Source organism: Pelodiscus sinensis, chromosome 1 (assembly GCF_049634645.1).
Source record: "Pelodiscus sinensis isolate JC-2024 chromosome 1, ASM4963464v1, whole genome shotgun sequence".
Taxonomy (NCBI): Eukaryota; Metazoa; Chordata; order Testudines; family Trionychidae; genus Pelodiscus; species Pelodiscus sinensis.
Genome location: NC_134711.1, coordinates 303,135,005 through 303,160,096, shown reverse-complemented (window position 1 = coordinate 303,160,096; position 25,092 = coordinate 303,135,005). Strand labels below are relative to the sequence as shown.

The window sequence follows — 25,092 nt, the reverse complement described above, 5'->3', positions numbered from 1 at the left end:
TGGGAAGCCCCAGAAGCCACAATGATACACAGAGCACATGCTGAGGGCTGCAACTTAAGTGTGGTTGCATACACGGGCTAGGTAGTCCGAATTAGGGGCTTTAGTTCGAACTACCTAGCCCGTGCCGCGTGTAGCCGTGGGCAGGGAGTCTGAACTACTGGGCATTTAAAAATGGCGGCGCCTGTTAACATGCAAATAAAGCCCAGATATTTTAATCCCGGGCTTTATTTGCAAGTTCGAATGACTACATTAGCCACCTTACTTCGAACTAGAGTCAGGCTTGATTTCCCAGAGGCTTCTGAAGCCAAATCAGATCATCCTCTAAAAATCCAATGGCATAATGTCGCCATACAACTCGCCAAGAAGCAGTCAGCATGTCCCTTCCTGTGGCACCTAGGTGCGGAGGGAGGAGAAGGACAGGGGGTCTCCACAAGCTGTCTCCACCCCCAAGAGACAACTCTACAGCTCTCATTGGCCAAGAATTGCTGGGAGGGCACAATCTAAAAGGGAGGGCATGTGATTGTCCCAAGTGTCTCCTCTGCTCAGTGACCCTCTCCCTGCCCTGCACCCAGCCAGGAACTGCTGCACTTTCCCCAATCCATGATATCTGTGGGGGGTAGGGTAAGACTTTCTCCTTCTCCCGCTATGCCACACCCCCATCCCTGTCACATTCAGCCACTCTCTCTAGCAGCTGGGCCTGGGCAGTGGACAAAGCCACTTCTCATGTGGCTCAAGCCAGTCACTCTATGTTGCTGCTCTTTATGTCACAACAGCTACCTAAAGGAGAGCCTAGCGCTCCTTCCCTCAGGCCCAGCTGCCAGAGACAGGGTAGACTGAATTGTAAACATGTTTGGGAGAAAGAGGTGAGTCTATGTCAAGACAGACCTTGGGACAAGCCCAGGTGCCAGAGACAGGGACTGAGCATGTTAAGTTTAACTGGATAACTGATTAAATAGGGAGAGTGGGGGGCCGTTCCAGCCCCCCGCCTGCCATGGCCGGGCTGGAATGACCCCCACACCATGGGCAGGGGCTGCTCCAATACAGCTTCTTCCAACCCTGTGCTGGGCTCCCAGTTCCCAGGCCATGCGAGCTGGGAATCGGCAGCCTCACATGGGGCCGGAAGCAGCAATGAGGGAGTGGAAGGGCTGTCAACTGTCAGCCTGCAAGCCTTCACGGGCTAGGAGCCGGCTGCCCTGCCCCCCAGTTTCCCCACTGCCGCTTCCCCCTGCAATGCCAGGCTGCTGACTCCCAGTCTGCAAGCTCATATGGGCTGGAAGCCAGCAGCCTTCCCCCTGCCCCACTGCCTCTTCTGGACCCTCACCTCCTCCCACACAACACATTTCCTTAAGGGGGTAGATAAGGTTGAGAGTTTGTGGTGAGAGACCTAGGACTGTAAGTAAGATAGACATCTGTAGACCTTTAATTGTTTTAATAATCTATTTTCTTCTGTAATGCTTTATTCCTACTGTAAGGTTTAAACTAGGGATGTAAAAAGGGATAAAGAATGCTGACCTATAACCTATTACAATTCCAAAGATTACATGATTAAATGGCCTCGGCAGGCTGCCAGCCCTGCGGGTTCCTGGACCTGTGAGCTGCCAATACCACCAGCTATATGGGTTGCTGGCCTCATGGGTTGCCAGCCTCACGGGTTGCTGGCACCATGGGTCTCCTGGTGGCTGCCAGCCTCGTGGGCTGCCGGCTCCGCAGGCTGCCAGCACTATGGGCAGCTGGTGGCACTGACCCTGTAAGCTGCTGACACCATGGGCACACAGCACTATCAGTGCCATGGGCTGCCAGCCTTGTGAGAGTTTAACTGATAACTGGACCCAATACGTATCAGCTTATTGGTTAACCAGTTAATCTCTTACATCCCTACCTTAAACAATACTTTGTTTTAAAAATGCTGTTTGGAGCCACTGTATTTACTGTTGGTCATAAGTTCCTGAAGAGAAGAAGAGGTACTCAAACCCAGACAGAACTATTGTGGGAATACAGATGATACACAATTTGGGTTCCTGTCTAATGGTGGAAGAATTGCATGATAGGAATGCCAAATTTCGATTAATCATTTATTCTAATAGACTCGATTAGTTGATAAGTGGAGGGCGCTTGCTACTCCTGTGGCAGCTCTGCTTTTTAAATACAGTAAGAGCCAGGGGGCTCTTACTACATTTAAAAAGCAGAGGCACAGTGTGGGACAGCTTTTAAACTGGCTCCCCCCAGCACCAACTCCTACTTCCCCCACACTTGCTGCCTCTGATATAGAGGCAGAAAGGGTGGGCAATGCGAGTAGTTGACTTGACTACCTGATAAGTCTAGACTTATCGGGTTGTTGACTATTCAACTACTCTTTTACATCCCTACTGTATGTTTGTACTACAAGGAGACAGAAGCACAAATGAAACCCAAGAGGGGATGCACTGAGAGAGGCCAGAAAGAGGGGATGCACTCAGAGATGCAACTAATCCTGTCACCATGACAAATGACATTCAAGATTATTTTAACTGACTTGATCTCTCATTTATAAATAAATAACACTCCACTCTATTTTTAAAGTGGGGAAAAGTTTTAAAAACAGACCATTCTACCTTCTCAGTGTATGTAAGAGTAGGAGAATCTGGCCCTAATCAACTAGAGTTGAAAAGGTTGAAAAGAACTTTTATAAATGCCATTAGAGGAAGAAAATCTCAATTTATATTCTTAGATACAAAACCAAAAATATAAGACTATTTGAGACTCTTTAGTGACTAAGTGTTTCCAACCAAAAGATACAATTCACTATAGTAATGCCAATCAAAAAAGGGTTGCTTATACTCTTGGCTTCCTGTTTCATTTCAGAGGATGAGATGCTAACACTTCTTTCCTGTGGAAATTGATGATTGGGGAAAGTAAATGGAAATTGATTATTGAGGAAAGTAAAATCAAGTAAACCTGTAACCATGCAAGAAAATAAAAGACTGTGTAGATTTGTAGCTCGCTTCAAATCTGAATAGTAAATGATTACTTTTTTTCCACTGAGAAATAATTATACAAATTTTACATATGAAATACATCTCAACCAGGACACTTGGAGTACTGAAAAGACTATTAAAATACAGTATGTAAATGTCATTAAAAACATAATGACTGAGCATTATAAAATCAAACACATTGGCATTATTGAAAGAGTAAGTGTGGTGATGGTCTTACACAAATAGTCAAAGGTATTTATCCTGCAAAAACAACACGTGTGCTTAAGTTCACATACATACATTAGCAGATTCAATGAAATCAATAAGACTACTCACATATGCGTGTTTGCAGGATTGGCACATTTTACACTCGAAACTCTTCAAAGCACAGATCATAGCATTCATTATGTTTGAACAGCACCCAGCAAGCATGCTACTCTAATATAAATAATAGTCAAGCAGCTACCTCCATGCTTTCCTTGCAATAGGCTACTTCATGCATGCACATATTTGTGCTTATTGCTTTAAATGTTTCAATTTTGCATTGTCTGCATCAAGGAAAGCAAGGCTACTTCCCAGGCAACCTATAAAGGGCAGCTGGTCACACTGCAGGGACAAACACTCACCTCTCTCCCAAGGTGCCACAACTGCTGCTCAGCAACAGGAAACCCTGTTTCTGAATTAATTAATATCTTTACATCCCGGACAGCAGCAGAAGGAGGCACCTCGAATGTCTTGCAACCCAGACAATCATGGAGCACGGTTACCCTGGCCAACCTGCAAAACACAAAGAAGAGGAGCTCAGGGTGGTAGGTGACAGGAGGGAGCTCAAGCTGTCACCAGCTAACCTGTGTTCAGATGGGGGAATGAGGGAGAGGTCCCATCCCCTCTAGGGTAACCAGACACGCTGCAGTTATCAGGACTGATCCGATATTAAGGGCTTTGTCTTAGTCAAGCAACTATCCCCCTCCCCCTCCCAAACAAGTGTCCTGACTTTTCACACTCGCTATCTGGTCACCTTCCATCCTCCACCGAGGCAGCATCAGCCTGGGCTTGCCCCACAAGAGCTGAGCCGCGGGGAGGCACCGCCAGGCCGGAGCCCTTGCAGGCAAGGAGCCGCTTCTCGGGAGGAGGAGGAGGAAGCTCTGACAGGGCCTGGCCTTGGCGGCACGGGAGAGGCGATGGGGATGGCGGAGACTCGGGATCCTCCGCGCGCCCTGCGCCCCCGTGGGGATGCGCCTGGAGGGCAACATCAGCCGCCGTGCTCCGGCCGGACGAGTCGCCGAAGCGGAACCCGGCCGGAGGGGCCCGCCGGAGGAACCGCCGCCCCGTCTCCCGCTCCCAGCCCGGCCCGCGGGCCCGGCGCCCCGCCCGCACTCACATCCCCCCGCGGCCGCGGCTCAGTGACAGCTCGACCCCGCCACGCTCGCGCCCAGCGGCCCGGATACAAAGAACCGTTAGCGGCGGCACCCGCCGGGCCCTGCCCCCGCACGCGGCGCCAGGGGGTGGGACTGAGCACGGGCGGCCCCCAGCGGGGACGGGCCAACACCGCTCTGCAGGGGAAGCGGCTGCACCCCATCCACCTCCCCCTGAGAAGGGAAGCCGGGCACAGGGAACTGCGCTCTCCTGAGACAAACGACTCCCCTTTTTGAGAGTGACACGCACACACAACACAGCAAGATCCTCCCCTTCCCCCCCACTCCTCAGCCTCATTGACTCCCCTCCTCTTCCCCACACAGAGCAAAATCCTCTTCATCCCCATAGAGCCACACACCCCCATCCCCAGACCATGACACACACCACAAAATTCTCCTCCATCCCCACAAACTGCAACACTGGCAGCAGCGACTTCCCCCATTCCCAGGGATTTTGAAAATCACCAGCAATTCCCTGCACAACACACACAAAAATCCTCCCACATCCCCACAAATTGTGACACACACAGCAAAAACCACTGCCCCCTCCCTGATTGTGACACACATAGCAAAATCCTCCCTCCCCCTCCCAGATTGTGACATACACAGCAAAATCCTCTGCGCTCCCCCTTCCTCCCCGATTATGACACAAGCAAAATCTTCCCTCATCCCCCCAGATTGTGACATACACAGCAAAATCCCGTACGCCCCCTTGTGACACACTAGGAATGATAAGTATCAGTTAATTAACTAATGAAGTAGTCAATGGAATTTCCATTGACTACTCTATTAGTCAATAAGGGGGTTGCTCCAACTGTGGCTCTGCACTTTACATGTAGTAAGAGCCCAGCCGGCTCTTATTACATTTAAAGTGCAGAACCACAGCTGTCCTGGGCCCCATGAGCCAGGACTGTTCAGTCTTCATCTGTATCTGTAGAAGCATATTTGATTATCACTTCTGACCAAGATAAACTCAGTATTTAAAGTGGGGAGGGGAGAGGTGAGGCAGCCAAGGTCTCTTTACCTCATATTCTTGGCCCATCTCAAGCAGAGCCGTCCTGTCCACAAGATGGGTCGGGGCGGTCATTCCATGCCCTGCACTGATATAGCATCACTGCATCGTGGCCAGTGAAAATATGGTATGCCAAGGGAGAGTGCTCTCCTGTCAGCATAAATACTCCACCTCCACCTCCACAACAGACAGAAACTATGTCAGTGGGACAGCATCTCCCACTAACATAGCACAGTGTAGACAGCACTTAAGTCAGGCCTGGGCAAAATACATTTTGCGGGCTGCATCCTGGGGACAGAGCAGAGAGCTTCAGGCAGACTCTCCTGCTTGCCCTACCCTTGCACGCTGCTCAGAAAAGTGGCTGTTGGAGTTTCACAAACTGAGCACGGGAGAGGGGGGCAGTGGTGCTTCCTGGCTGCTCCCACTCCCCGTACAATCCCCTTGGCCGGTTTCTGGACAATGGGAACTGCCTGTTTCAAGAACAGGTAACACACAAAGCACCACTCCGTCCCTCCCCTCAAGCCCTTTTGCGGGGGCGGGGCAAGCTCCTGCCTGAGAAACATGATAGGCTGGAGTGTCACTGGTAAGTCTTCCAGCCAGAACCTGCCTCTGGCATTTCAGCCCCCCTTACCCCCCCCCCCCGGCCCTCTGCTCTCCCATTCCTTCCCCCTTACCTCACATCATTCAAATCCTCTGTACCCTCCTAAACCCATACCCCCTCCCAGACCCTGCACTCTAATCCGCTGCCCTAGGTCACAACCCTCTCCTGCCTTAGGTCACAACCCAAACCCTTGCACACCAATCTGATGCCCCAGCTCACAACTGCCTCCTTCACCCAAAAATCCTCCCAGATCTCACATGCCCTGCTGCAGTCCACTTGCTCCCCACAAGCAATGCGAGTTGAATGGAGCAGACGGAGGAGAGTAGGCTGGTAATTGAGGCTGAGTCATTCCACTTCCCACCTCCATGATGAGTGCAAGAGAGCCAAACCTCTGCTGCTGTCCCACACCAGGTCCCCCAGTAATTCCACAGGCCTTGTCTCAATGGAGAGAGCTTTGGGAAAGGGGTGCAATGAGGAGGAGAGGGAATGCAACAGCAGTGGGAAGAGGTGGGGTGGAGCAGCGGTGGGCGTTGGGGAATGGCTGGGGTTTGGGAAAGGGTGGAGTGGAGCAGGGGAGGGAAAAGCAGGGCCAGGGTCTGGGGAGGGGGGTTACCACGGGCCCCACCCTTGTGGGCGGGAGGAGTTACTGAAGACCCTGCACCTCCCTAGGGATGTCCCTGAGTGCAAACACCAAATTCATCCTCTGTCACCAAAGGAAGAATATAGCAAAACAAAATTCTCTCTCCCCAAAGAAGAGAGGATGCAACATACACTGTAAATCTACTTCATCACTTTGGCAAAAATTATATCAGAAAAGTGCCCCTCCTTGCCCCTGGAAAAGACTGTATACATCTTCCATTTTCAAGGGAAGAAATTGCTGCTAGCATGCATTTAGGCTTACCAGATGCTTTTCAAAAAAATACCGGACACACATGATCACAGAATGGGGGGGAGGGACCTGCTGGGAGGAGAGCGGGGCTGGCCGGGGGGGGTCGGTGGGAGCGAGGCTGATCGGGGGTGGGGACCAGCTGGCAGGAAGCAAGGCTAGCCAGGAGGGAATCAGGGGGAGCAGGGCTGTCCAAAGGAGATGGGGGGGACCGGCCGGCGGGGAGCAGGGCTAGCTGGGAGGGGGTCAGGAGGAGTGGGGCTGGCTGGGGGAGATTGGAGGGGGAACCGGCCGGCGGGAAGCAGGGCTGGCCGGGAGAGGGTTGGGGGAAGCAGAGCTGGCCGGGAGGAGGTTGGGGGGAGCGGGGCTGGCCGGAGGAGGGGGGAAGAGCAGGGGAAACCAACCAGCAGGGAGCGGGGCTGACCCAGGTGCACGCAGATCCAGGGGCGCTGCTCATCCCACGCATGGTCCCAGCAGGGCACACAACCGAATCCAGCCCCGGGGATTCTATCCCACCCCATCCTCGCCCTCCTCCTCTCTACTGAGTAGCAGCATACTGCTTAGCTGGTAGACCCACTCATGCAGTACGCAACTACGTACTGATACGCATGATAATAATAAAACTTAATTAGAAAATACCGGACATTTATATGTCCGGTATTTTCTCAATTTGTTTCCTGGACAGAAAGGTCAAATACCGGACTGTCCAGTTCAAAACCAGACACCTGGCAAACCTACATGCATTGGCTCTGATCCTTCAAAGCATGCATGTGCTTCACTTGAGAGCACTCATGTAACTAAAGTTATGTACATACATAAATGTTTTCAGGATTGTGGCCATTGTCTGTAAATCAATCAACAATGAGAAGGAGTAAACCATCAGTCTAGAAAAGGTAAGCCGTCAGTCTACTACATAGTAGTTCACGGAAACATACAATCATAAGTGTGTAATTGTATTTCATGTTTCTATGGCATCTTTTATTTTACATTTTGGCTATGTCTAGACTGCAGGCTTCTTTCAGAAGAACCTTTTTTCAGAAGAGATATTCCAAAAAAAACTTCTTCCGAAAGAGAGCGTCCACACATAAAAGTGCATTGAAAAAGTGATCTGTTTTTTCGAAAGATAGTATCCACACTGAATGGTTGCTATCTCGCATTTAAGCTTGATTACTATGGACAGAGTGGCCACTAGGGCACCTGTGCTTTTTCCTCTTTCCTCTTTTTTTGAAAGAACTCCCTCTTCCCCATCCACACATGCCTTTTACCTTGTAGAAAAAGGATTACCAACGCCAGAAAAAAACCCTCTGTTCTTTTGATTTACTTTCAGAAGAATGTGATTGCAATGTGGACGTAACTCAGGTTTTGTCGGAAAAACGGCCTTTTTTCCGACAAAATTCTGTAGTGTAGACATACCCTTTGATATAGCTGACATCACTTGATCAAACATAGGCCCCTTTGTGGTAAAACAGCACAGCATGGCCAAAATTAAAAAACAATTTAAGGAAGAAATGAAAGCATACTGTATCTTAACTGAAACTGCAAGGAAATGTAAGTATGTGGAATGTAATTTCCTGAGGTGGAATTTGTTCAGGACACTTTAGTTAACAAAGAAATCTACTCATGTAAATTGCCATAGGATCTGTACTGATCACAAGTGGGTCAGAATCTCAATTTTAAGTCTTACACAAAATCTGCAACAATGCTACTGCTTTGTAAGACTACTGGTGTCATCAACTAGTTGTTTTTATGCATTATTTTTAATAAGCAGAGTTTCTTTTTGCCAGAAGCTGGGAATGAGCAACAGGGAATAGGTCACTCGATGATTATTTGTTCTGTTGATTCTCTTTGGAATGCCTGGCATTGGCCACTGTCAGAAGACAGGATACTCAGCTAGATGGACCTTTGGGCTGACTGAGTAAGGCGGTTTTCATGTTCTTACATAATAGCGCAAAAGACACAATTGCTAGTTAGGCGTGGTCAATTTTATAATGCTTTTATTAACACAAGCTCATACTTACAGTGCAATATATCATTTCTTTATGATAGACATATTTACCAACTGTAGTTTTTTAGTACTGGAATGTGTGGTGGAGTGACTGCCCCACACTGGCTGGAAAGGGTTAATGAAGGCTAGAGGGAGCCTGTGCAGAGCTCTGGCCAATCAGGGGGAAACTTTTAAAGAACCAATCAGGGTGTAGCTTGCTAGGACAGCCCTGTATATAGGGAGCTGCCCAGCAGAAAGAGTCAGTTAGGCTCTGACCAGGAAAGATGCAGGATCAGTTCCAAGAGAGGCATCTTTGCTAGAGCAGTACTGGACTGGCTCAGGGGGAATAGCGAGGGAGACTCCTATTTGAGACCTGCCAGGCTGCTAGCCTTGCCAGTAGGGCCAGGAGAGTGCTAGGGTCACCAGGGATGTGGCCCAGGGAACAAAAGGCTGTGGAGGGGAGTACAGGAGGGCAGGACAAGGCTGCTGCCAAAGGATCCCTGAGTTGAGACCCAGAGCAATTGGCGGGCCTGGGTCTCTCCTTACACAATGTTTAGCCACCACTGTTTTGTAGTATGGCAGGACTGCAGCTTGCCCCTAAAGTGAGGGGCTAGACTTGGAGGCCACAGTCAGCCACTATGTCAGCAGAGACACCAGAGTGACGATGAACCTGTGGAAGGGGGACAAGAGACAACTGTAGTGGGCACTGCTGGAGGGCAGAGTCCTAAAAAGGACACTGTGGTCCAGGAGCGACACAGGTCCAGAGTCTGACTGCGGACAGGACAGAGCAGAGTGATGGGGGAGATGCCCTGCTGATGAGCTAATTCTCAGAGGTACCAGCAGGCGCATCGTGGTGGTAAGCAAATTATATTACCATATTTACTAATCTCGTTTCAAGAAGCCTGAGAATAAAGCTACTACTTCCTGATGACACATGCACACTCTTTTTAGGGAAAGACTTGGAAAAAGTTGTAATCATACCATTAGTTTTGATCATGCAATGCCAAATCAAGTAACTTTATGGCCTAAATTCTCCCCTTGTTTATTCGCTGTAGACCCCACACTGAATACAGTTAAGGTAAGAGAGAAGAGGCATCAAGTCAGAATTTGGACCTAAATGTATGCCTTACTTGAACTGCTTCAGTAACAGCAAACAAAGAAGAGTACTCATTTTCTTAAAGGAAAAAAAGAAAGGAAAATAATAAAGATTATATTTGTGGTATGTTTACTTTTAATGATAAGGGACAAAAATATGGGATTGTGAAAATGTCTGATTCAAATAAGATTAGTGGCTTTTTCCTGGTTTGTTAAACATTTAAATCTTTTTGATGAAAAATTTATTATGAATTACTCCATTTTATCTCTAATCAATATTCCTAGTCTGCATGCACTCATCATATTTCTATTATATCCAGAAGCTGAGCCACCTCTAAGTCATTGTGGCACAGATAAAATATATTATGAAAATAGAAGATTTGTTCTTTTCCTCTGTGGAGTTGATGTACTTCTAACTATATGTATCCAGGCCAAATACTAAACGTATGGACATATTAGAAGTACTACTACTACTACTGCCAATAATAATAATAATAATAATAGATTTAAGGGCAATGACCAGCAGTAATTTTCCTTTCCATTACATGTTTTTTGCTGTGTATTATATATAACTGACATAAGGGAGCAATGACTACAGGTTGAATCTCTCTAGTCTGGCACCCTTGGGAGCTAACAGGTGAAGAACCAGAGACTTTGCTGAATCATGGGAGGCCAATATTATCTAGCAGCATTACCCACACTTCCATGGCTTACTGGGCTCTTAGAATACATTTAAGGGTAAATTAGAGCTAAATAACAGCACAGAACACTGAGAGCCAGAACTGGTAGCTGTAAACAAACTTTCTGGGACCATGGGAAACTTGGCCACACCCATGACACATCCCGCTAATTAAAATAATGACAGAACACAGATGCTGCCAGATCAGAGAGTGTTAGAATAGAGTTTCAACTTGTATTTCTATTTTAACAAACTATTTACTTGATGGCAGATGGCAACCAATGCTTAAAAAATTATAAATCCCGTTTCACTTATTTACCTGCGTACTTGGGATGATAAGAAGCGTGTGATTCGTTAAAAATGTAGTGGACAAAACTTTTGTCAATTACATGATTAATTGATAAAAGCTAGTACTGCAAGTACTCAGTTCCAGGTCACACTAGGTCCCAGGAGCTACCCTCGCTGCGGCTCTGCAGGGAAAGTATTTTAGGAGCTGACGGGCAATCAGCCTGGCTCAGTCCCAGCTTCTGCAGAGCTGCAGCAAGGGTAGTTGCCATAATCCAGCGCAAGACAGGACTGAGTCAGGCTGCCAGCCAGCCTGCTACAATATTTACTAGTAGAACCTCCTAGGCCCCCAAAGTCATTGTTGTAGACACTGTATAAATACAGAGTAAAAGAGAGTGGGGTCTAAAGCAATTACATTCAAGATAGGAAAAGATTGAGAAAGGGATAGAACATAAAAATGGAGACTGAGAACTAAGGCACAATAAGATCAGACCTGACTAACGTCACAAAAGAAGCCTATGACAGAACCAGAAATGTAACCCACATTTCCTGAGTCCAGCGGAACCGACAGCCACCGCGGGACTCCACGTAAGGTGTAGGCAGTGAGGTGGCTCCATAGGACCTTGTGCAGAAGGGGTGGGGCTGAGGGAAGTCAGCCCTTAGCACTACCCCAGACCACAACATGATCCTCCCCAAGGAGATGTGCAGAGTGGTGCTCCTGCAGCAATTCAAAGGGGGCTGGGGCTCCAGCCACCGCCACCGCTGCCACAGTAGCAATAGCCAGGAGCTCTCAGCACCCTTGAATCTACAAGCCCCTGGAGAATTGTTCCATTTGCCTTCCCCTGTCCATGGACCTGCCTGATTCCCACTTCAGTGTCTTAACTGTGAGACCATCCCTTCGTTCCACTGAGCACATCTAAAACTTTTAGTTGCCTACGTGCTGATTTAGACATTTAAATACAGATATAGGTCCTGATCCTTCAAAGAGCTCTACAATAGAAAAACCCCATGCCCGTGCCAAGTCCCAATGTGTGTGGATGTAGAGAGAGTCTATCTGTCCCGAGCACTGCATGATTGGGGCATTAGATGCCCAACTTTAGGCACATAGATTTGAAAAGCTGGTACATAATTATAATTATAAACATATAGATATTGTTTCAGTTGTCACCCTATAAATCCATATGTTATCGAAGTAGAAATTCTGGCAAAATACTGTCAAAATCTTTAACATTCACTGTTGTTTTTTAATTTTTTGCAGCAAAATTGCATACTAGTAGAGTAAACAAAAAAGAGAAACTCTAGTGGAATCTGAAAGATGCAAAAATAGACTTAAAGATGCTCTTTTTAACATAAATATTCATAAAACATAAACTACATACAACCTGCAAGAAGCAGAAAGAATGGCATTCATTATATGATTGGTCTTACTGGTTTTTCATCTCAGTAGTACAAAGTCCCTAATTAAATAATTTATTATTGGCCATTATCTACTTCAGGTTGAGGTACAGAATTAAAAATTATTGACAACATGATATTTGATGCAAGGTATTATCTGCTCTCAAGCAATACAGACTGAGACATTTACGCTGTGTGCAAAAGTGAAGAATGTGCTCTATTTTTTGCCAGGAAAAGTCATTTTTCATATGAAACCTACTCCTCAAGCTGAAGGAAACCTTGAAGACACTGCAGCTAGGTCACATCGTGTAAAAATACCTTATCCACGGGAAATTAAATCCTCTGTGAAAAATAAAGTTGGCCTCTTTTCACTGTAGTGGCTTCAAGCCAGTCAACTAGGGAAAGGGGACTAAAATCAATATCATCTGACACTGAATAAAAATATGTGCTTATTCTGTGGCCCAAGATGTCTGTAATATTTCAGATGTTCTTTTTGCTGCGTAATCAGCCAGCACTTGCATAAATAATTCCTGCTCCACAGCTAAACTGCAGAATTCGGAACAGCTGTTCAACCCAGTGACATCTGACATACATTTGTTAAGTCTTAAAAGTCAATGATCATAATTGCTTTCTTCTTTTCTTTTCTTTCCGTGTTCACAAAGGTTTAAATCCGGATATCAATTTTCTTTCCTTCCTTCCATCAGAGATTCTATGTATAATAGTAACCAGAGGTAGGAGAAAGTAGAGAGCTTCACCACACTGCTGCAATCAAGAAAAAAAGGCCCCCCACACAAACACTATTTCTAAGGTATAGGGTGGAGAAAGCACCTCTTAGCTTGTAGATAATTAACTGACTTTTTAAAATTATCTACATATGGCCACTTGTATATCTCAACCTATCTTAAGGTCATATGGAGAGTTAACTCCTACCCTCGGGATGCTGATCCGGGCCGGAGAGGTGTGGTTTTATGTGAGTTTAGAAGGTTGAGGATTAGGGTTGTCAATTTTGGTTGGATAGATTCCCAGAGGTTTCATCACATTACATAATCTTTAATTAAAAACTAATCTTTAATTCCTGGAGACTCCAGGACAATTCTGGAGGGTTGGCAGCCCTATTCTGTAGGGGCATGATCTGTGTCAATGCAGAGTTCACTGCTCAAGTAGATAGAATGTGCAGAGGCTGCTTTACAGATCATCTACATCCATTTCCCTGACTCGCATTGCAGATACACCAAGGGGGTTCCACAGAGCAGAGGGACAAAGGTGCATGCATGGGCCTACCACCATTGGGTGAATTCTACCCACAGACAGCAAGAACATTTCAAATAACATTTCATATTCCAAGTGAATATTAAATTAACAACTGTGATCTCAAAGGCCTTGTTTAGATGCTGAATTCATAGGGAAGCTTCTCTTTAGCTCAGGGATGGGCAAATACTAGCCTGTAGGCCGAATCCGATTTGCCAGAGTTAGCCCTTAGCGAGCTCCCACACCAACATATTTACCTGTACCACTGCAGGTACAGGGATAGCAGCTCCCGTTGACTGAGGACCGCCATTCCTGGCCAATGGGAGCTGTGATCACCTGTACCTGTGGAGGTGCAGGTAAATACAGCAGTAGTGGCCCACCAGGGGGCTGACCCTGGTGAACTGACACCATTGTATTGCCCACCCCTGCTTTAGCTGGTAGCCATGTTACCCAGTCTTCCCAGGAAAACAGAATTTGAATTCAGGCTGTAGCAGGTACAGTAAATGAAGCAGCATAAATATTTTTATCTTCTTTATTTCCAAATATATTTTTCTAAATCAGTGTTTCCCAATTGGTGCTCCAGGGAACCCTGGGGTTCCGCAAAGCAAAACTAGAGGTTCTGCGAGGAGCTGGCACTCCCCCGCCCCCTCTGAAAGAGAGAGAGAGAGAGCCAGCTAGCCAGGAGAGGCATGGGCGGTGAGTTGTATGGGTTCGTGGTGCCCATGCTCCACCAATATTTGGAGCTGGAGCGGGCTCCGGCCCTTCTGCATGTCCTCCCACCCCGGCCCCAGAGCGTCTCTCCCCCAGCCCCATCCCTGGCCCGTCCCTGCCATGCGCAACCTTCACTGAGCTCCCCCTTGCCAGCTGCTGCTACCCTGCGCGGCATGCTCAAACCGGTGGGTGGGGAGACACCTGGGCATGACGTAACGTCATGGCCCAGGATTTTAAAAGTGCTGGGCGCTGCGTTGCACCGCGCGGCTGAGTTGCGGATTTGGAGTCCGGGGACGGAGCGCAGACTTCAGCCCCGCAAAGTGGAAGGCAGAAGGTAGGGGAAGGGGGAGAGCTGGGAGAGGAAGGGGCTCATGCGGAGGGGGAGGGGAGAGGAGGAAGAGAGGGGAAGGCACCAAAGGGACAGGGTAGAGGAGAAACTCTACCAGGGGCCAAGTGCAGACAATGAGGAAAAAGGCAGGAGAGGAGGTGTCAGTTGGAGGGGGACAGGGTGATGCTGGGAGGGGAGAGGGTAAGGGCATTGGGGGCTACAGGGGGGAGAGGGAGGTGCTGGGAGAAGGCTTGAAAGAAGGGGTGGGCATTAGGAAGGCCGGGATGGAGCAAGACATGTGTGAGGGCACAGAGGGGCATGAGGATGGTGAGGGGGTGGGCATCAGGGGAAAAGAGGGCGAAGGGGGAGGCACCAGGAGGGTGCAGGAGTAAGAGAAGGTGCAAGTGCCAGGGGATTCTGGGGGTGAAGCAGAAGGGCAGACACCTGCAGGGGAGGGACCAGCACCAGAGGAGAGACACAGGGCAGGTTTGTACAGGGAGGTGTTAGAAGAGGAGATGAGGAGGGGTAGCTCACATGATCAGAGCGGGGCTACTGGAGGAGTGGGCACAGGGAGGAGAGAAGGGCTGGAGGAGAGGGGCAGGTCGCAGGAGGGCTGAGGGCAGTGAGAAGGGCAGGAGTCAGGACAGCAGAGGAGGGTGAGGAGCTGGGGGACAGCAGGCACCAGGGGAGTTGATGGAACAAGGGGAGGAGACATGGCAGCAGAGAGAAAAGGTAAAGGTTTAAAAATATTTATTAATAACTTGGGTGCAGCAGTGGCACATCCAAACAAGCCACATGAACTCAGTACTTGCGAGCTGTGCTTTTGCACAAGAGCATCTATAGCAGTGTGGATGCTCTCTTGCCCAAGAAAGTGTCGATGGCCATTTTAGCCATAGGGCTTTCTTGCGCAAGAAATTCATGTTGCCTATCTACACTGGCCTCTTGCGCAAGAACAGTTGCGCAAAAGAGCTTATTCCTGAGCGGGAGCATCATCGTTCTTGCTCAAGAAGCACTGATTTCATACGAGAACGTCAGTGTACTTGCGCAAGAACATGTGGCCAGTGTAGACAGGAAGTAAGTTTTTGCACAAGCGCGGCCGCTTTGGCGCAAGATCGCACCAGTGTAGACACAGCCAAGGGGAGAGCAGGAGGGAGGCAGGGAATCAGCACTGGCTCAGCATGTCTGCATGGTTTGGGGGAAGATGCAAGGAAATTGAGCTCAGCTGGGTTACAGAGTGGGCAGGTCAGGGGAGCTGGGCTGGGAGTGTGTGTGTGTGTGTGTGTGTGCGCGTACGTGCGTGTGTGTGTGGAGCTCGGAGCTCAGTTTGACTGCAGGAGCAGGAAGGTGCCAGGAACCGGGGCTAGACTCGAGGGGAGGGGAGGGAAGGGCAGGGAATTGGTGCTTGGCTCAGCAGTTTTGCGGGTCTTGGAAGAGGTGCAGGGAAATGGGGCTTAGCTGTGCTGTGGGGGAGGCATGCAGGGAACCAGTGCAGGGCTCAGCTGGGCTGAGGTGGATGGGGGAGGGCATATGGAACAGATGGGCAGCTCAGATGGGCTGTGAGGGGCTGCAGGGAACTGGTGCTGCACTCCCTTGGATTGTGGGGGATGGTTTTGGGGGAGGTGCAGGGAACCAGCAGAGCTGGGCAGCTCAGTTGGGTTGTAGGGGATAGAGGTGCAAAGAAGCCTAATGGGGGGACGGGACCAGGAGCTCTGGAATGACCTCTCCTGGTCCAAAAATCCCTCATCTGGGACCAGGCAGGTCCAGAGAGTGCCAGATCAGGGAGGTCCAACTCCTACCCAAGTCCCCTCCCTGTCCCTGGCCCCAGCACCCTGCTTCACACCCCAGGACTCAGCACCACCCTGGCCTGGCCACAGCACCCTGCTAGTCACCCTAGTGCCCAGAAGGACCATGTCTCTGACCCCAGTACCCTGCCTGCCCCAGCAGCCTGCCACCTGAGCCAGCATCCTTCCACCCAGCAGCACCCTCTCCACAGCCCCAGCTCCCACGTTCACTCTGTCCCCTGCCCCCCCCAGCACATTTGGGACCACATTAGCGAGGCTTGGGGGGTTTTGGAGGGTTGTTGGAGGGTTGTTTTTTGCATCTCACTTGTGTGGCCCAACTGACTTTTCTGTGAGTCAGTGACCCCTGACTCAAAACAGGTTCCTCACCCCTCTCATAAATAAAGACAATGCTAAAACCTTTTGAGTTTGACATAATATTTTATTTAAAAATGAAGCCTGGCCAACAAGCCCCCAGTTAAGTCCCAATCTCACTGCAGCATCATAACACTCCTGCACCACCTAACCCCAAACCTGAGCCTATCATACACTGGAACCCCCTGTCCTGAGCCTCTTACATCCCCAAACTCCTGCATCCCCACATCCTCAGTCTTCTGCCACCACACTCCTGCACCATCCACACACCACAAATCTGTGTCCTGAGCCCCTCATACTCACAACCTTCTTGCCCCGAGTCCCTCACATATCCAGCCCAAACTCCTGCACTCTCACATCCACAAGTCCATGGCTTGCTCAGCACCCCAACCTTCCACCTGAGCCCAACACTCCCCAGCCTGGAGGCCCCTCCCCGAGCCAACATACCCTTCTCCTGCATCCAAATTCCTTCCCAGAGCTTGTACGTCTCACCCCTTCCCACACCCAAATCCCTCATTCCCACCCCATACCTCCTGTCTCAACTTAGTGAGAGTGTATAAGGGCTGGGGATAGCAAGTGATGGAGAGGAGGGGAACAGCGTGAATGAGACCTCAAGGAAGGGAGGCAGGGGGGTCTTGGAGAAGGAATGTTATTTTCATGCATTGGTGGGGATTTTCTCTCCCCCCCCCCCACTTTTTTTTTTTGTTTGGTTGACAAACCTAAGGGTTCCTTGAAATTCTGAAAAGCTGAAAAGGGTTCCTCGGCCAAATAAAATTGGGAAACACTGGTCTAAATGTTCAAGCTACACATTGATTCTGAAAGTCTCTGTGAGTAGCCATTTTGTATCATGGAGCTTTCTGAGGGAAACCCACTTCTTCAGATGAGATGAGAAGTGGGTTTTGCCCACGAAAGCTCATGATACTGTGTATATATTTTTGTAAGTCTCTAAGGTGCCACAGGACTACACATTGATTCTGAAAGTAACTCGATAAATTAAGGTCAGCTTGTAACTATATTACTTATACTGCTGAGCAGTTACTCACAGTAACTGCCACTGATTTCTGTGGAAGTACTCACATGAGTAACTACTAACCAGTGTGAAGAAAGGGACCACAATATGGCCCTTCAGTATTCTTGTGTAATTTTAAGCATGTCATTTCACATTTATGAACTGCATCTTTTGATAGATTCCAAGTCCATTTCAGGTGAACTTGCTCCCTCTCAAGGTAATGAGAATATGAACAAAATCAGGTCCTTTGATAGACAGTTTATTCTAGTCAAAGTATTTCATAATGATTAACTCATTTACCTGATCTTATCCTTGATCTCCATCTTCTTTTTTTGTATGATCTTTTCCTGCTAAGAACATGAAGCAAATTCTGAATTTATAAATCAAATGAACTATTTTTTATCTTCATTGCTTGAGTGTTGTTGGCTCTTTTGCTTTTATTGTACTCCAGAAAGCCCCTCACTGTTCACTGCATTCCTTGTCTCCAAAAAGTGGCTATGCTTCTGACTGCTCCTTATCCAGATTCTTTATCAAATCTCCCGTCCTCAGATGTTCAAAGAACTTGCTTGTCTCATTTTCAGTAATAGATTAGCCATGATGCTACTTGGCAAGCACAGAGATCTTGGTTTCTTTCTGTAACCTTAACTGAATTCACACCATTTTCTGCTGTAGCTGATTTTTGTCCATTTTGTGAAGAAAGAGTCAGAACGTGAAAGACATTTACATTTTCCTCTTCCTTCTTTTTACAGAAAGCCAAGATAACATTGGAGGCAAAGTCTGCCCTGTCTTTGCTTTCTGATGTGCTAGTATCCACTTCTTAACATCAGCTCTGGGGTCCTAAAAGAAGAAAAATAAATGAGAGAGGAAAGTGACATTAATATGGAGAGAAACTAAACTGAAGGGCATGAAAAAGTCGTTTCCTCTGAGGACCTAGCTGCAGTTCCTAGCTCTAAGTGAGTCATGTTTCTAATTATAAACCACCCTCAACATTACATTACTTGCAAACACATGAAGCACAGAAACAGAGCTATGCCTTTTTCTCCCTCCTCTTACAAAAAACCTATGATGTGTCACACATACACACGCTGCTGTAAGTATATTGACTAAGAAGGTTTTCTCTTTCTCCCCGTACCTCATTAAAAGCTAGAAAAGGCTTTTGGAGATCCTGAAAGCCCCATGTTAAAATTCTGTTACCGAACTGAAGGGCTGGACAGAATACTTTTGAAGAGTTGTTTTATCCTTGAATAGAGTAGTTGCAGGCAGATGAGGCAATTAGCCAGCCAAATATTTTGTGTAGCTTTCAGGAACAATGTATATGGTCCTTCAAACTGAGATACAGAATATACTATTATTAGAGACCCAGATAGTGCCCACTTGATGCAGCACATCTGCTGACACATAGATTAAGTTAAGTCATTGACTATGCATATAAAAATGAAACATACAATAGGAAGCCATTTTTAGCCTTTTCCAGCTGCATACATTTTTTTCCCAGTGCACTTTCTTTGCAATGGAAAGCTCAACTGTTCAGGAGTTTCCTGTGCACTGTAGTGCAGGAGCATTTTGAGGTCAAGACAAGAAAGAGCCAGAGAAGGTACGGTATATGCTTTCCCATAAGCATATGCTTTCCCCAAAAAAACCGCAGAAGAAAATAACATGAGAAATTTCAGTATTATTGATTTATTTTTGACCATCTCAGGAAGTGGAAATGTCAAAAAACAAGCTTAAAATACAAAGCTAATCACAGCCTTAACTACTGAAAAAACATCTCTCATAATTAATCAGTAATACACTTTCCGTGAAGCTATTCTCCATTTCTATGCTCAATTTAACATGGGTTTTCCTTTATTATGTTTATCTGCGGAAATGGTTTGACTTCATTTTTTATTTTGTGCCTAACACTGTACATGGCCTGAATGCTGAGAAAGAGGTATAATTTACAATACTCAAACTAAACCCATTGTCCTGATAATTATTAATAGCTGTGAGCTATCTATACCCCCTAGCATAAATGAAAACCCAGATGTGCCACGGAATTCATGTGTTATTCCTATTAGTGCTGAAGTTCTCATGAAAAACAAAAGCACAGACTAGTATTCTTGACAACTGTAGCTAATCTAGGAAATGACACCCTACAATGTGCCTAAATGCAGTTTAGATTTAATTGATTCATTCACAAGCCAATGTAGCTGAAGAGCAAGTTAAACTCTGTCCAATAAAAGCAGATAGATCTACATTGCCACATTTACATGATAATCCCAAAACACCAAACACCAAACATATTTAACTTTAAACATACATTCTTCATCAAAGTAAATGGGATGAAGAATGACACCATAAAATACAATTTATGAATCTTTTGTATTAGAAACAAAGAAATTTAACTACAAAAAAGAATGCCCAGGTATCAAAGTGCTTGTAGAAAGATGTACAATTTAAAGGCTTATTGTAAAACCTATGCTAGCCAGCTTCAAAAAGACTTCACAGTCAAGGTATTGTACATAATTTTGCTTTTCATTTTGCTATAAATCACAGGCAGAAACTTGAGACAGGTCTCATAGGGTGTAACACAGTAGGATGCCACTAAGCATAATGTGCTGGACTGGGAACTCTCACGGTCTTAATGTGCCTACTGTCAGGGAAATTTAGGGCAGCAAAATCAAATGAAATTTGTGGGCCAGCTCCTCAGCTAATGCTAATCAGTGCTGAAAGCTGAGTACATGGCTGTGTGTCACATTATAATTTCAAATATTATATTTAAAGACTAAAAAAAATGTTATAGCCAAACTATAGTTGTGTTCATTTTCCCATCTGGGACGAGCTGAACATTTTCTACCCCAAATTAGCATTTTTTTCACAGTTCAAAAATTTTATTTAGTACATTCAGTGTAACAGAAGTTACTGGTTTTTGATTAAATATAAAAAATGAAGGCAGACCAGTATTTATCACAGACATTTCTGACTGAACTTGTAGTCTTTTTTTGCCCAGTGTTGATCTTTTGTAGACAAGCAGAACTGGCCTCAGCAGTTCAATATTGGTAAGACAGGAATTCATTCCTCTTAAATCACAAATCAGCAGTAAGATTATATGATGACAGCCTGCGGGCTGAAACAACTTCTGTGATTTCAATGGGAGTTCAGCCACTTGACTATATAGTCACAAAGTCATCCAACCTCCCCCAGCTAATAAGGATAGAAGCATATTCACCAGGAAAACAAGATTTGGATTAGAGATGTAAGAGAGTAGTCGACTAGTGATGCGACTAGTTGCTCCCTGCCCCCCCCTTCCCGCCCTTGCTGCCTCTATCAGAGAGAGGCAGCAAAGGGGACAGGGAGCAGGAGCCGGTGCTGGCGGGAGTCCACTTAAAAGCCACTTCCCCCCAGCACCGTCTCTGCAGGGGACGGGAGAAGTAGCGGCACAGCAGAAACAGTGTGAGCGGGGACTGAAGCAGTGTCTGCTTGCACCTCTTCTGCTATAATTCTGCATTTGAAATATACAAGAGCCCCACTGGGCTGCTAGGGGGGGGGGGGGGCGGCAGCCTCAGCAGAAGGAGCTGGGGAGCTGGGGGCTTGCCTCCCCCAGCCCTACAGTCACCAACCGCCCATGCTTACAGTGTAAGTTAAGATGACACAAATGAATACACACTAGTGAGCACAGGGAAACAACATTTTCGTCTTGGATAATTTATCCAGAGTTTTCTGTAATCATTTATATGCTTCACCATTAGAGGATACCACAAGTGAAAGTCCTGTTCTTTGCTCTCCCTCAGAGATGTTAAATTAACTAGCTTCAGAATTACTCTAATTATTTCCATGAAATGCTTTCCATTATTGATTCATCAGCAAAGATGGCATGTCCCAACAGAAATCAGAAAAGGATAATGTTATCATCAAGGGTTTTAGAGGCTTTGTAAGTGTTCTGGAATTTATTGTTTTATCATTGCTCCTTGGAAGGACAAATCAAAAATAAATAAACATGACTAAATAGGAGCCACACTGAGAAGATCAAGACCAAAAGGAGAAAAGGGTAAATCCTCAGTCATTGGGGCAATCTGTTTTCTGACAGAAGAAACTAAGAATAGTCCTACAGTTCTATATAAACAAAATATGATGAACAGAAATTTATTGCACACTAACACTGCGGTACATGTTGAACACCTCTAGTCCAGCACCCTCAGGACCTGACCGGTGCAGAACCAGAGAATTTGCCAAACTGCAGGAGGCCAATATTGTCTAGCAGCATTACTGTGACGGGTCGCGCCGCCCCCACACCCCACCCGGCGGCCCGCCCCGCACTCAGCCCGCGATCGCGCTGGCTCTCCTGGGCGCCACCCAGGGAGTGCGGCAACCCTGCAGGGCCTGCTCCTCTGCCGCAGCCCGGATAACGGGCGGCGCAGCAGGGGCGGGGCGACGCCAGGACGTCCACGTGAGGCGGGGGCGGAGCCTGGCAACGCGGCGTCTGACGTCATCAGACCCGGACGCACGGCGGGGGAGGAGCCTGGTGATGTGGCGTCTTACGTCACCAGGACCGGACGCCGGCGGGGGATTTAAAAAGGGGAACAGGGAAAGACAGGGGGGGAGGACGAAGGAGCAAGGAGGAGGAAGGAAGGAGACAGAGAGCGAACGGAGGAGGAAGGAGCAGAGAAGGAGGAGGAGGGAAGAATAGAGGAGGAGGAGAGAACAACGGAGGAAGGAGGCACGGAACACAGAAGGAGAGGCACGCGGCACAGGAAGGAGGGAAGTGGGGTAGCACAAGGGGTGAGGGGGACTACGTAGAAGGGGGGAAGCAGAGACAGCGGGGAGCCGGACGGGCTCGCTCGTTACAATTACCAACACTTCCACTGCTTCTTAGAAAACATTTAGTGGTAAATTAAAGCTAAATAACAGCACAGAACACGGAGAGCCAGGACTGATGGCTGTACACAAATTTTATGGGACCATGGAAACTTGGCCACACCCATGAAAAGGAAACATCCAGCTAACTAAACTCATGCTGGACCACACATGTTGCCAGACCAGAGTGTGCCAGACTAGAGAGGTTCAACATGTACTTGAATTTCAAACATGCTCTGATTTTCTACTTCATAGAAATGTTCCTGAGACCAAACCCCAGATCAAAATTACCACTCTAAGGCTACATCTAGACTGCAGGCTTCTTTTGGAAGAAGCTTTGCCGGAAGAGATCTTCCGAAAAAACTTCTTCTGAAAGAGAGCGTCCACACTGGCCAACCACATTGAAAAAGCGATCTGCTTTTTCAAAAGATAGTGTCCAGACTGATTGGATGCTATTTCGCATATAAGACCAGATGGAACCAGTTAAGACAGGGCTTTAGGTCACCAGCTGCTTCCAAGTGCTAGTGCCAGAGCCTAGCTGAGACACACTCTTAAAGGGACCCCACTGGACAGCCGTTCCTCTGCTTCTGTTTCATGCTTGCCTATTTCTTCAAGGGACAGCAACGCTCTTGCAGTTTGTGCTGTAGTTGCCCAGCTTTTTTGGATGCCACAGCTTTTGTCTTTGTGCCATGAAGCCGGAACAGCCTCTGGGAATGCGATGGACCCACACGGCCAGGCTGCAGTTTCTGCAGCACTTTGTGCAGGCTGCCTTCCTGGGTCTGCACAAGCTCAACTCAGAGCTCTTTCTTGGGACCCTCTTCCTGGTGGGACTGGCTGGTCATGGAGTAGCAGAACCACCAGCAGTGCATTCCAAACTTCCACATTCGGAAGGCCACCTTTTTGGAGCTATGTGCCTGGCTCACCCCCGCTCTCCGATGACCCCCCCCCACACACACACACACCATCCCTGACCCCAGCAAAAAAAGTAACTTGGCAATTGTAAGACCAATGTTAATTATCTAATTAAGTCAGGGTGGATGTGCCTCGTTCACAGTATTTGTGTGAAGATGTGAATATCAAAGGCAATTTAGACACATGAGCCAAGTATCTGAGAGGATTTCCTGTAACACCTCAGAACATCAGTCCATTTTAACTGGTATCCTGTCTCCAGCTGTGGAAGATCTCTGGTGCTTCAGAGTAGGGAAGGGAAATAAATGAATATATTACAATTGTGCAGTGGGGGAAAAAATCCTTCTAACTTCTGCAGTTAATCATTTGCAGTCCTGAAGCATGGGATTAGATTATAGAGATTAACATTATAGTCATCAATATTAGTATTCATTAATATGCACTGGTGGGGCCTCAATGTAGAACTTGCTCCCCTTTAATATCCATTTCAGTCCCTTTCTTCCAAGTTAAAAAAAAAACCTTGAATTTCCCTCTAAAATTTGATTTTGTTTTCTTTTAACTGTTTTTCAGTGTGCCTTCTTAGAATCATAGAATCAGAGTTGGAAGAGACCTCAGGAGGTCACTGAGTCCAACCTCCTGCTGAAAGCAGGACCAACCCTAACTAAATCATCCCACCCAGGGCTTTGTCAAGCTGGGACTTAAAAACCTCTGGAGATGGAGATTTCACCACCTCCCTAGGTAACTCATTCCAGTGCATCACCACTCTCTTAGTAAAACAGTTTTTCTTAATAGCCAACCTATACTTCCCCACTGTAACTTGAGACCATTGCTCCTCCTCTGTCACCACTGAGAACATCCTCTCTCCATCCTCTTTTGAACCTCCCTTCAGGTAGTTAAAGGCTGCTATCAAATCCCCCTTCACTCTTCTCTTCTGCAAACTAAACAAGCCCAAATCCCTCAGCTTCTTTTCGTAAGTCATGTGCTTCAGCCCCTAATCATTTTTATTGCCCTTCGCTGGACTCTGTCCAATACATCCACATCCCTTCCGTAATGGAGGGCCCAGAATTGGTCACAATACTCTAGATGTGGCCTCATCAGTGCCAAATAAAGGGGAAAATCACTTCTCTAGATCTGCTGGCAATGCTCCTACTAATGTACCTTAATATGCCATTAGCCTTCTTGGCTACAAGGGCACACTGTTGACTGATAACCAGCTTCTCATCCACTGTAATCCCCAGGTCTTTTTCTGCTGAACTGCTGCTTAGCCAGGTCATTAATAAAGATGTTGAACAAAACCTGCTCAAGAACCTACCCTTGGGGCACTCCGGTTGATACCAACTGCCAACTAGACATCAAGTTGTTGATCACTGCCCGACAATCTAGCCAGCTTTCTATCCACCTTGCAGTCCATTTATCCAATGCATACTTCCTTAACTTGCTGGCATTCTTCTGTATGGACTCCTTTAGGAAAGTTTCTGGTTAAATGAATGTACCTGTTTGCACTGTACTGGAATTAGAAGGAACAGAAGGAATGAAATAATAGTCTCATGGAGGAACCATTATTTCCTTCTTTTTGAGCCAAGACTCATCTTTTC

The 25,092-nt window shown here is 47.1% G+C and overlaps 1 protein-coding gene across 7 annotated transcripts in view; it reads right to left on the bottom strand.

Annotated features, from left to right (window-relative positions):
- SACS (sacsin molecular chaperone) overlaps positions 1 to 25,092 on the bottom strand; it is a 161,103-nt gene that overhangs the window by 67,670 nt on the left and 68,341 nt on the right. For 2 of the 7 annotated variants that reach the window (XM_006138876.4, XM_006138875.3), the window contains exons 2-3: positions 18,056 to 18,592; positions 3,581 to 3,731 (exon numbers count right to left, since the gene is read on the bottom strand). In XM_006138876.4, the coding sequence (XP_006138938.2) occupies positions 3,581 to 3,731; positions 18,056 to 18,078 (174 nt within the window). In that variant the 5' untranslated portion in view covers positions 18,079 to 18,592. Of the gene's footprint in view, positions 1 to 3,580; positions 3,732 to 3,972; positions 4,311 to 4,335; positions 4,557 to 4,754; positions 4,884 to 18,055; positions 18,691 to 25,092 lie in introns of those variants that run through there. The other 5 variants (XM_014581461.3, XM_075919271.1, XM_025179371.2 and 2 more) reach the window with 5 other exon arrangements.